At 43.7% G+C, this 11,309-nt stretch overlaps 1 protein-coding gene across 2 annotated transcripts; it reads right to left on the bottom strand.

The window, feature by feature from the left end:
- Nucleotides 1-609: 609 nt before the first annotated feature.
- LOC129848783 (protocadherin-20-like) lies at nt 610-10,735 on the bottom strand. Of its 2 annotated transcripts, none has more exons than XM_055915877.1 (5): nt 10,491-10,735; nt 8,640-10,040; nt 7,578-7,771; nt 2,352-2,441; nt 610-2,252 (listed from the first exon to the last, which is right to left on the bottom strand). In XM_055915877.1, exons 1-5 carry the CDS (start codon nt 10,536-10,538, stop codon nt 1,304-1,306), a joined length of 2,682 nt encoding a protein of 893 aa, XP_055771852.1. In that variant the 5' UTR covers nt 10,539-10,735; the 3' UTR covers nt 610-1,303. The 2 variants fall into 2 exon arrangements, with proteins under 2 accessions (XP_055771852.1, XP_055771853.1); XM_055915878.1 differs by having other exon boundaries at nt 8,640-9,984.
- Nucleotides 10,736-11,309: the final 574 nt, after the last annotated feature.

The following is an 11,309-nucleotide window of genomic DNA, read 5'->3' as shown; positions in this document are numbered from 1 at the left end:
TTAGACCAGAGCCCTATAGAACCCTATTCCCCTATATAGTGCACTACTTTAGACCAGGGCCCTATAGAACCCTATTCCCTATATAGTGCACTACTTTAGACCAGAGCCCTATAGAACCCTATTCCCTATATAGTGCACTACTTTAGACCAGAGCCCTATAGAACCTTATTCCCTATATAGTGCACTACTTTAGACCAGGGCCCTATAGAACCCTATTCCCTATATAGTGCACTACTTTAGACCAGAGCCCTATAGAACCCTATTCCCTGTATAGTGCACTACTTTAGACCAGAGTCCTATAGAACCCTATTCACTATATAGTGCACTACGTTAGACCAGAGCCCTATAGAACCCTATTCCCTATATAGTGCACTACTTTAGACCAGAGCCCTATGGCACCCTATTCCCTATATAGTGCACTACTTTAGACCAGGGCCCTATAGAACCCTATTCCCTATATAGTGCACTAGTATTGACCAGGGCCATAGGGCTCTGGTCTAAAGTAGTGCACTATATATAGGGAAATAGGGTGTAATTTGGGACACACCTAAGGATGCAGGTAGAGGGCTTGTTTGGTGGCCAGGCAAGAAGCATCCTCTTGAAACGGTATGACAACAAAATACACATTTTAATCTCACACAAAAATCCAGTAGATTTGAGGAAAATAACAGATTTTAATCGACTTCTGCACTGCACTCTGGGGTCGGCTTTTCCAACGCAATCGAAAGGGTATGAAAGGGACATTGTTATATCAATCAATCAATCAATCAATCAATCAATCAATAAACATCGTTATACACACCTAATGATCCTCATTCCTTTTCCATTGATCCAGACATCCTTCTGAAAAAACATATATAGAATCTCTCACATTTTTTTTTATTTTTTTCCCCCCACGCCCACTTCATAACATAACATTTGTAAGTTTAAAAGGAGTCATTTCTTAGGCTTTCATGAAAATAAAAAAAAATGAAAATAATCTTGTCTATTTAAAGATTTTGTTATAAAGTTATAAAACATTTAATATTATCTACAATATATACAGCACAATGGGTCTTTTATTACGTTTTTAAAATGAGGACGTGTCACAAACGGCGCCCTAATTCCTATTATAGTGTACCACCATGGGCCCTGGTTAAAAGTAGTGCACTAAACAGGGAAAAGGGTGCCATTTGAGATACAACCTTTGTCTTTTGAGGATGAAAATCTACACTTCACAATTCACATTGTTTATAAACAGTTGCAGTGTAACAGTTTAGTATGCTGGAGTCTTTGCCTCAAAGTCTTTGCGATGTCAATGTCATCAAATGTTTGAGATTTCCATTCGCTTTCTATCGACGTCCTGCAAGTCACCGTTCGTCTTCAAAGGCGTTTCAACCTCTAGTCTTTTCATTTGATGTTTCTTCCATTTCTTCAGTTTCTTGCAGCATATATAAGCGGTCAATGTGACGACGATGCAGAACAGTCCCAGACAGGTTACCGACAGAGCTACGAGTAGCGGCTGACAGGGCAACACGTCCTCCCTGTCAGGCCTCTCTGTCAGCTTCCCCACGTACCACGGCTTCTCCTCCGTCTGGATCTCAGCCTCCCCGCTGAGAAGACTCTGGATATAGCTCTCGTTAGAAACCGTCTCGTTGACAAAGAGGTTGACCAGGACCGTGGAGTGGAGAGGTTCAGGCTGACCGTGGTCCGAGACTTTAACCAGTAGACTATAGAGACCGCGGCCACTGAGTTCTCTGTTCAACGTGATGTTCCCGGTGTCCGGGTCGATATCAAACGATCCCGGCTCGTCGCCCTTCCTCTTGATGATGCTGTAGGCCATGACAGCGTTCATTCCTGTGTCTTTATCCACGGCGTACACCTCTGTGACGGAGGTCCCTGGCAGGGTGCTGGGTAACACCAGCATGTAGGACTGGTTAGACTGGGGGAACAAGACGACGGGAGGGTTGTCGTTGACGTCAAGGAGGAGGACGGTAACCATGGTGAGGCAGGAGAGAGACGGTTCCCCTCCGTCGACCGCCTCGATCCAGAGGTAGTACGTCCCCTGTTGCTCCCGGTCCAGAGGGGTACGGGCCCTCAGAGCGCCGCGTCCCGTGTCGATCACGAAGATATCGCTGCCGTTGAGGATGGAGAGCGCCACCCAGCCGTTCTCGCCTGCGTCCGCGTCCGTTACCGAGAGAACGCCGATCTCTCCAAACCCCGGGAAATTCTCCGGCACAAAGAACGTGAAATCTTTATTGATGAAGCGCGGGCTGTTGGGTAAAAAAAAATATCTAAATCAATCAAATCAAATCAAATCAATCAAAACAATTAATTAAATCAGCAGTTATCACAAAGTGTCTTTCTCTTACCTGTTGTCATTGCGGTCCAGCACAGTGATGATCACTGTAGCTATCGACTCTCTCCTGGGGGTCCCTCGGTCCACCGCCCGAACCATGAACCTACGGAGGATACAGTTTATAGAGTTTACCAACTTTTATTCAATTGTCTCGCCAAAATATTACAACAACAACAATAAACAAAACAGGTTGCAGATTATATAAAAAAAAAACACTATGAACATCCATAGGCAGTTATAATGCATTGTGTCATCAATATATCCAGTTCCGCTTTCAAAGATATTCAGCTTATAAAGGCTTCATTAAGGCTTCATAAAGCCTACCTAAGCGCTACACATATGTGTTACAAAGCATCTATAACCGTACGTCATGCTTTATAAAGGGTTCATAATTGTGACATAACATGTTGTGCTGCAGGATGACACGTGATCTGAAGAGAAAGGATGTGGGTCACATTACACGCTCCTCCATCTGCCTGACGGAGACATGACCGGACCAAACTGTTTCCGGACTAGGCTGACCCCCCCCCCCTGCCCCCCCTACCCCCCCCCCTCCCCTGGATTCTTCCATCCACCGAGCCCGACAGGTCAGTCAAGTTGTCTCTAAAATCAAGACATGGTGGTATTTTCTTCATGATTCATCAGCGCCGGTTTGTCAACTTTACAGTGCTACATCAATCAACATCAAGTTTACAATTGGCTCATTCATCCCCCTCCTCTCCCCTGTAACTATTCCCCAGGTCGTTGCTGCAAATGAGAACGTGTTCTCAGTCAACTTACCTGGTAAAATAACGGTAAAATAAAAAAATCATGCCCACTGACCTTTTGAATTCCTAACTTTTTGCACTTTATGGACTTTACGGCTTGTTGATATTCCATTGATGAATTGTGGTGATGCTATTCTAGCGGCTTGTTGATATTCCATTGATGAATTGTGGTGATGCTATTCTAGCGGCTTGTACTACCTCGTGAATGTAAACCTGTATATGTTAAATGAATGTAGGTGAATGTTTGTTGTATGAGGTGAGGCTGAGTTATATATGTATAATCACCAACCTTCAGAGATACCATGCTGTACCATAAATACATACCACCAACCGTCAGAGATACCATGCTGTCCTGTAAATACATACCACCAACCGTCAGAGATACCATGCTGTCCTGTAAATACATACCACCAACCTTCAGAGATACCATGCTGTCCTGTAAATACATACCACCAACCTTCAGAGATACCATGCTGTACCATAAATACATACCACCAACCTTCAGAGATACCATGCTGTACCATAAATACATACCACCAACCTTCAGAGATACCATGCTGTCCTGTAAATACATACCACCGACCTTCAGAGATACCATGCTGTCCCGTAAATACATACCACCAACCTTCAGAGATACCATGCTGTCCTGTAAATACATACCACCAACCTTCAGAGATACCATGCTGTCCCATAAATACATACCACCAACCTTCAGAGATACCATGCTGTACCATAAATACATACCACCAACCTTCAGAGATACCATGCTGTCCTGTAAATACATACCACCAACCTTCAGAGATACCATGCTGTACCATAAATACATACCACCAGCCTTCAGAGATACCATGCTGTACCATAAATACATACCACCAACCTTCAGAGATACCATGCTGTACCATAAATACATACCACCAGCCTTCAGAGATACCATGCTGTACCATAAATACATACCACCAACCTTCAGAGATACCATGCTGTCCCATAAATACATACCACCAACCTTCAGAGATACCATGCTGTACCGTAAATACATACCACCGACCTTCAGAGATACCATGCTGTACCATAAATACATACCACCAACCTTCAGAGATACCATGCTGTACCATAAATACATTCCACCAACCTTCAGAGATACCATGCTGTCCCATAAATACATACCACCAACCTTCAGAGATACCATGCTGTACCGTAAATACATACCACCAACCGTCAGAGATACCATGCTGTACCATAAATACATACCACCAACCTTCAGAGATACCATGCTGTACCATAAATACATACCACCAACCTTCAGAGATACCATGCTGTCCTGTAAATACATACCACCAACCTTCAGAGATACCATGCTGTACCATAAATACATACCACCAGCCTTCAGAGATACCATGCTGTACCATAAATACATACCACCAACCTTCAGAGATACCATGCTGTACCATAAATACATACCACCAGCCTTCAGAGATACCATGCTGTACCATAAATACATACCACCAACCTTCAGAGATACCATGCTGTCCCATAAATACATACCACCAACCTTCAGAGATACCATGCTGTACCGTAAATACATACCACCGACCTTCAGAGATACCATGCTGTACCATAAATACATACCACCGACCTTCAGAGATACCATGCTGTACCGTAAATACATACCACCAACCTTCAGAGATACCATGCTGTACCGTAAATACATACCACCAACCGTCAGAGATACCATGCTGTACCATAAATACATACCACCAACCTTCAGAGATACCATGCTGTACCATAAATACATACCACCAACCTTCAGAGATACCATGCTGTACCATAAATACATACCACCAACCTTCAGAGATACCATGCTGTCCTGTAAATACATACCACCAACCGTCAGAGATACCATGCTGTACCGTAAATACATACCACCGACCTTCAGAGATACCATGCTGTACCATAAATACATACCACCGACCTTCAGAGATACCATGCTGTACCGTAAATACATACCACCAACCTTCAGAGATACCATGCTGTCCTGTAAATACATACCACCAACCTTCAGAGATACCATGCTGTCCTGTAAATACATACCACCAACCTTAAGAAATACCATGCTGTCCTGTAAATACATACCACCAACCTTCAGAGATACCATGCTGTCCTGTAAATACATACCACCAACCGTCAGAGATACCATGCTGTACCATAAATACATACCACCAACCAGATCTACCATGCTGTACCATAAATACATACCACCAGCCTTCAGAGATACCATGCTGTACCATAAATACATACCACCAACCTTCAGAGATACCATGCTGTACCATAAATACATACCACCAACCTTCAGAGATACCATGCTGTCCTGTAAATACATACCACCAACCTTCAGAGATACCATGCTGTCCTGTAAATACATACCACCAACCTTCAGAGATACCATGCTGTCCTGTAAATACATACCACCAACCTTCAGAGATACCATGCTGTCCTGTAAATACATACCACCAACCTTCAGAGATACCATGCTGTACCATAAATACATACCACCAGCCTTCAGAGATACCATGCTGTACCATAAATACATACCACCAACCTTCAGAGATACCATGCTGTACCATAAATACATACCACCAACCTTCAGAGATACCATGCTGTCCTGTAAATACATACCACCGACCTTCAGAGATACCATGCTGTCCTGTAAATACATACCACCAACCTTCAGAGATACCATGCTGTCCTGTAAATACATACCACCGACCTTCAGAGATACCATGCTGTCCTGTAAATACATACCACCAACCTTCAGAGATACCATACTGTACCATAAATACATACCACCAACCAGATCTACCATGCTGTACCATAAATACATACCACCAGCCTTCAGAGATACCATGCTGTCCTGTAAATACATACCACCAACCTTCAGAGATACCATGCTGTCCTGTAAATACATACCACCAACCTTCAGAGATACCATGCTGTACCATAAATACATACCACCAACCTTCAGAGATACCATGCTGTCCTGTAAATACATACCACCAACCGTCAGAGATACCATGCTGTACCATAAATACATACCACCAACCTTCAGAGATACCATGCTGTACCATAAATACATACCACCAACCTTCAGAGATACCATGCTGTACCATAAATACATACCACTAACCTTCAGAGATACCATGCTGTACCATAAATACATACCACCAGCCTTCAGAGATACCATGCTGTACCATAAATACATACCACCAGCCTTCAGAGATACCATGCTGTACCATAAATACATACCACCAACCTTCAGAGATACCATGCTGTCCTGTAAATACATACCACCAACCGTCAGAGATACCATGCTGTACCATAAATACATACCACCAACCTTCAGAGATACCATGCTGTCCTGTAAATACATACCACCGACCTTCAGAGATACCATGCTGTACCATAAATACATACCACCAGCCTTGGTTTTACGGCAATATAATATAATTTAAAAGCTGTGGGAAAACCAGAAAAAAAACGTGGAAATCTGAAACGTGGAAAAATAAAACCGAGAAAACGGTTGGGGGAAGTATGGGGGAAACCCCCCCCCCCGGTATTAAGCAAAAACATAAATACGGATATTAACGTGCCCTACGAATGTTTTTGGTGAAGGACTGCACTTTAGAGTGAGTGGTTCTGCAGCCTTTTGGGGAATGTTTTTGGTGAAGGACTGCACTTTAGAGTGAGTGGTTCTGCAGCCTTTTGGGGAATGTTTTTGGTGAAGGACTGCACTTTAGAGTGAGTGATTCTGCAGCCTTTTGGGGAATGTTTTTGGTGAAGGACTGCACTTTAGAGTGAGTGATTCTGCAGCCTTTTGGGGAATGTTTTTGGTGAAGGACTGCACTTTAGAGTGAGTGATTCTGCAGCCTTTTGGGGAATGTTTTTGGTGTAGGACTGCACTTTAGAGTGAGTGGTTCTGCAGCCTTTTGGGGAAAGTTGAGATCAGGACCCATATTGGCTGTGCACCCAAGAGGGAAAGAGGTTGGGCCGACCTACAAAAGGGGTTTAGAGTAATATAATACATGCCATTTATCCAAAGCCATTTGCAGTCATGCGTGAATACATTTATACATACGGCTGGGAATCTAACCCAACATGCTGGTGTTGAAATTCTCTACCAAGATGCATGATGGGTTATAAATGCTTTGTGAAGCCTCAATTAAATAGGATTTATAAAGCCTTTATAAGCAGTGGTTATGCCATCCTTTATAAAGCACAGGTTTATGTCATATTTGACATAGATATATCTCATCCCACCAACTCTGTTTAAATGTGTTGTTGAGATTATTTTCTGTAATACAAGTTAAACAAGTAAATTATTATTATTACTCTAAACATATATAGGCAATTTCTAATGCATTTTATCCATACAATATCAGTCATAATACGTTACAATACATCATCAATATGCGACAGACCTGAAGGTCTGCTTCTCTTCTCGGTCCAGAGATGTGGACACAGTCAGCACACCGGTCAGCCTGTCCAGGAGGAAAACGGAGGGAGCGTCTGACCCCAGCAGGTAGATGACCTCTCCTCTGGCCTCACTGTCCTGGTCTGTGGCCTGGAGCTGGGACAGGAAGCTGTTGGGAGGGTTATTCTCCTCCATAGAGACCTGAGAATAACAACGACCACAAGGAAACAAATAACTAAGTACATACACAAATAAATAAGTAAATACATAAATAACAAAGTAAATACTGAAATAAATAAGTAAATATTAAAATAAATAAGTAGATACATAAATAAATAAGTAAATACTAAAATAAATAATTAAATACTAAAATAAATGTGTAAATACATAAATATATAAGTAAATACTAAAATAAACCCTGACCTTAACCCAAACCTTAACCCTAACCTTAACCCTAACCTTAACCCTAACCTTAACCCTAACCTTAACCCTAACCTTAACCTTAACCTTAACCTTAACCCTAACCTTAACACTAACCTTAACCCTAACCTTAACCCTAACCTTAACCCTAACCTTAACCTTAACCCTAACCTTAACCTTAACCTTAACCCTAACCTTAACCCTAACCTTAACCCTAACCTTAACCTTAACCCTAACCTTAACCCTAACCTTAACCCTAACCTTAACCCTAACCTTAACCCTAACCTTAACCTTAACCCTAACCCTAACCTTAACCCTAACCTTAACCCTAACCTTAACCCTAACCCTTAACCCTAACCTTAACCCTAACCTTAACCCTACCCTAACCTTAACCCTAACCTTAACCCTAACCTTAACCTTAACCCTAACCCTAACCCTAACCTTAACCTTAACCCTAACCTTAACCCTAACCTTAACCCTAACCTTAACCTTAACCCTAACCTTAATCCTAACCTTAACCCTAACCCTAACCCTAACCTTAACCCTAACCTTAACCCTAACCTTAACCCTAACCTTAACCCTAACCCTAACCTTAACCTTAACCGTAACCATAAAACATTCAAGCGTTCATTAATGTATATCCACTCACCTCATACAGAGACTGTTTGAAGACCGGCGCGTTGTCGTTCTCATCCAGAACCAGGATCTTAATGAAGGTGTTGATGACGAGACCTGTGGGATTCCTGAGCACTACAGTCAGCTCGTAGTCCTGCCTCTGCTCGTAGTCCAGCGGCTCCGTCGTCTCTAACAGATACTCGTTCTTAAACAGTTTGTAAGGTGACAGTCGGAACGGGCCAGATCCTTCAAGCAGGCATTCCGTCCCCTGTCCTCTCTGGTCCGTGTTCTTCACGGTGAAAAACGCGATTGGCGAAAACGGCGGTTCGGACTCCTTCATCGTGACCACACCGTCTTTCTCCGCCGCGATGTAGCGCGGCGTAATAACCGGCGGACCGGAAGCTACCCGGATCACGTGCACCGTTACCATGGCGACGGCAGGGACGCACCCGGGCCCGTTGGCGAGGACAGTAAGCTTGTAGAACTTCCCGGTTGCGGTGTTGATCTGACCGGACAGTTTGATCACCCCGGTAATCCGGTCCAGATGGAACAGAGCTCTAGCCTCCCGGGGAACGCGGTCGCTGTACGCATAGCTGATCACGGCGTTGGCGCCCTGGTCGGGGTCGAAGGCGTGTAACCTGGACAGGTGCTCTCCTTTAGTCGTATTCCCGTAGAGCGTCACATTGACCTGTGACTCTGTGAACTGAGGACAGTTATCGTTGACGTCAGTGATTATAATCCGTAACGTGGCGGTGCCAAGAAGAGGTGGTAACCCGCCGTCCTCTGCTATAATATCCGTTACGTACTCGTCCTGTCGTTCCCGGTCCAGCTCGTCGGTCACGATGAGGAAGGGTGTCAGCTCACCCCCCTCGTTCTCCTCTACGTCCAGAGTGAACACCCCGAAGTCGTTGACCAGCCAGTAAGTCTGGACCCCGTGAAACCCCAGATCAGGGTCCGTCGCCGACTGCTCCACCGCGAACCTCGCGTTGACCTGGGTGTTCTCCGGGACGGAAACCCTAATCTCGCCCGTCGGGAAGCGCGGACGGTTATCGTTAACATCCTCGACCAAGATCTTGACCTTAACCAGCTGGAAGTACTGCTGGGGTAGAACGAACACATCCAGGGAGAGGACGCAGCCCTCGTTGTACTCTGAGGCGTCCGGGCAGAGCGTCTCCCTGTCGATCTCATTCCCAGACGTAAACAGCTGTCCCGTAGTGCTGTTCAGAGTGACATACTGATCACTAGGCTTCTTCTGGGGCAGATTGAATGAAACATGGGGATCGAGGGATAAATCCAAGTGTAAGTCGGAGCCCATGGATCCTATGAGTGCCCCTGAGGGTAATCCTTCTTTTATTTTATAGACCAGCTCTTTCGCTTGGCTGAAATTAGCAAAAGAGGAGAGAGGGCTGGTGTAAAGGAGGAGTATGCACAAACCCTGAAATACACACAATACAGAAACATGAGGTTTAACAAATACAGTTCCAGACATGAGAGAATCAGCCTCAGGGGGGGGACAACAAACACGTTATATTATGGAGTCAATAGCCTACAATGTGAAGAAAATCACTGATTAAATTAGACTTTTTAAACAGGCACATATATGCTTTTTTTAAATTTTACATACACATTTTTTTTTTACTCTTTACCTGTTTAAATAATAACATGTAGAACGTAGTCTAGGCTTTGAACCACAGACATTTAAGATGTATTGAAAATAACATACACGTTGCTACTCATCAATTACATAAACACACGTCGAAGTTGCCAGTGGATTTTAAGCGCGAGCCAAACTCTCATTTGACATTGAACTATGAGGTTTAAAAAAAAGAAGCTTTCTCTCTTAATTAAAAAAAAAATAGAAAGACTACAATGAGAACACACTTACCCACAGTACACCTCTCGAGCTAAGTCCGGGTCCTGTTTTATTGAGCATGTTTATCCCACCTGATTCGACGTGGTTTCACCTACAGCCCGGAGCAGACTGCCCGGAGATAAACGCATCAGAGGTTTTTTTGTTGTTGTCGTGTGCTGAAAGTTGATCAGCGTAGCAGACGCACGTAGCCTCTGCAGAGTCCGTCGGCTGTCTTGTCGCGTTCTGAACTGAACAGAATCATTCATCCCAAGGCTCAGTCAGGGACACGCCTACAATATGCAAATAACACCCCCGACGGCGACCAATGAGATTAGACAGCCGCCGGGATGGGCAGGGAGAGGCGGTTCAGGGATCTTGTCCCCTGTTTTTGTGCAGAGAGAGGGATTGTGTGTGTGTATGTGTGTGTGAGTGTTCAAACCAGAGAGAAGAAGTACCCTTTAGTAAGTAATAGCTGTGGTGTTTGGAGCCTGTTATTTCAGTAATTATGTTAAACTGGAAGCCTCCAATAGAGCACATAAACCTAAACTTTCTGAAATGTATATGTTCCCTTAATGACCTGTATATATATATATCATGATGAGGGTAGGATGATGTACTATACCAATTACAACACTTGAGAACCTTGTGTGTTTGAGTTCGTGGATATTATATGATTTTAACAATGCCCTCATAGTGGTATGTTTTCATTAACACCATACTGTAGGTCATTAACACCATACTGTAGGTCATTAACACCATACTATAGGTCATTAACACCATACTGTAGGTCATTAACACCACACTGTAGATCATTAACACCATACTGTAGGACTGTAGATCATTAACACCATA

This window comes from Salvelinus fontinalis, unplaced genomic scaffold, assembly GCF_029448725.1.
Source record: "Salvelinus fontinalis isolate EN_2023a unplaced genomic scaffold, ASM2944872v1 scaffold_1173, whole genome shotgun sequence".
Classification (NCBI taxonomy): domain Eukaryota; kingdom Metazoa; phylum Chordata; class Actinopteri; order Salmoniformes; family Salmonidae; genus Salvelinus; species Salvelinus fontinalis.
The sequence above is the reverse complement of the archived record's forward strand: the minus strand, read 5'-3'. Positions and strand labels throughout refer to the sequence as shown.

Excerpts from the sequence above, each read along its gene's own strand:
- LOC129848783 (XM_055915877.1), bottom strand. The coding sequence starts at position 10,538 with ATGCTCAATAAAACAGGACCCGGACTTAGCTCGAGAGGTGTACTGTGG. Across the intron at positions 7,772-8,639 it reads TCAAACAGTCTCTGTATGAG|GTCTCTATGGAGGAGAATAA; the intron begins GTGAGTGGATAT and ends TGTTATTCTCAG. Across the intron at positions 2,253-2,351 it reads CTGGACCGCAATGACAACAG|CCCGCGCTTCATCAATAAAG; the intron begins GTAAGAGAAAGA and ends TTTACCCAACAG.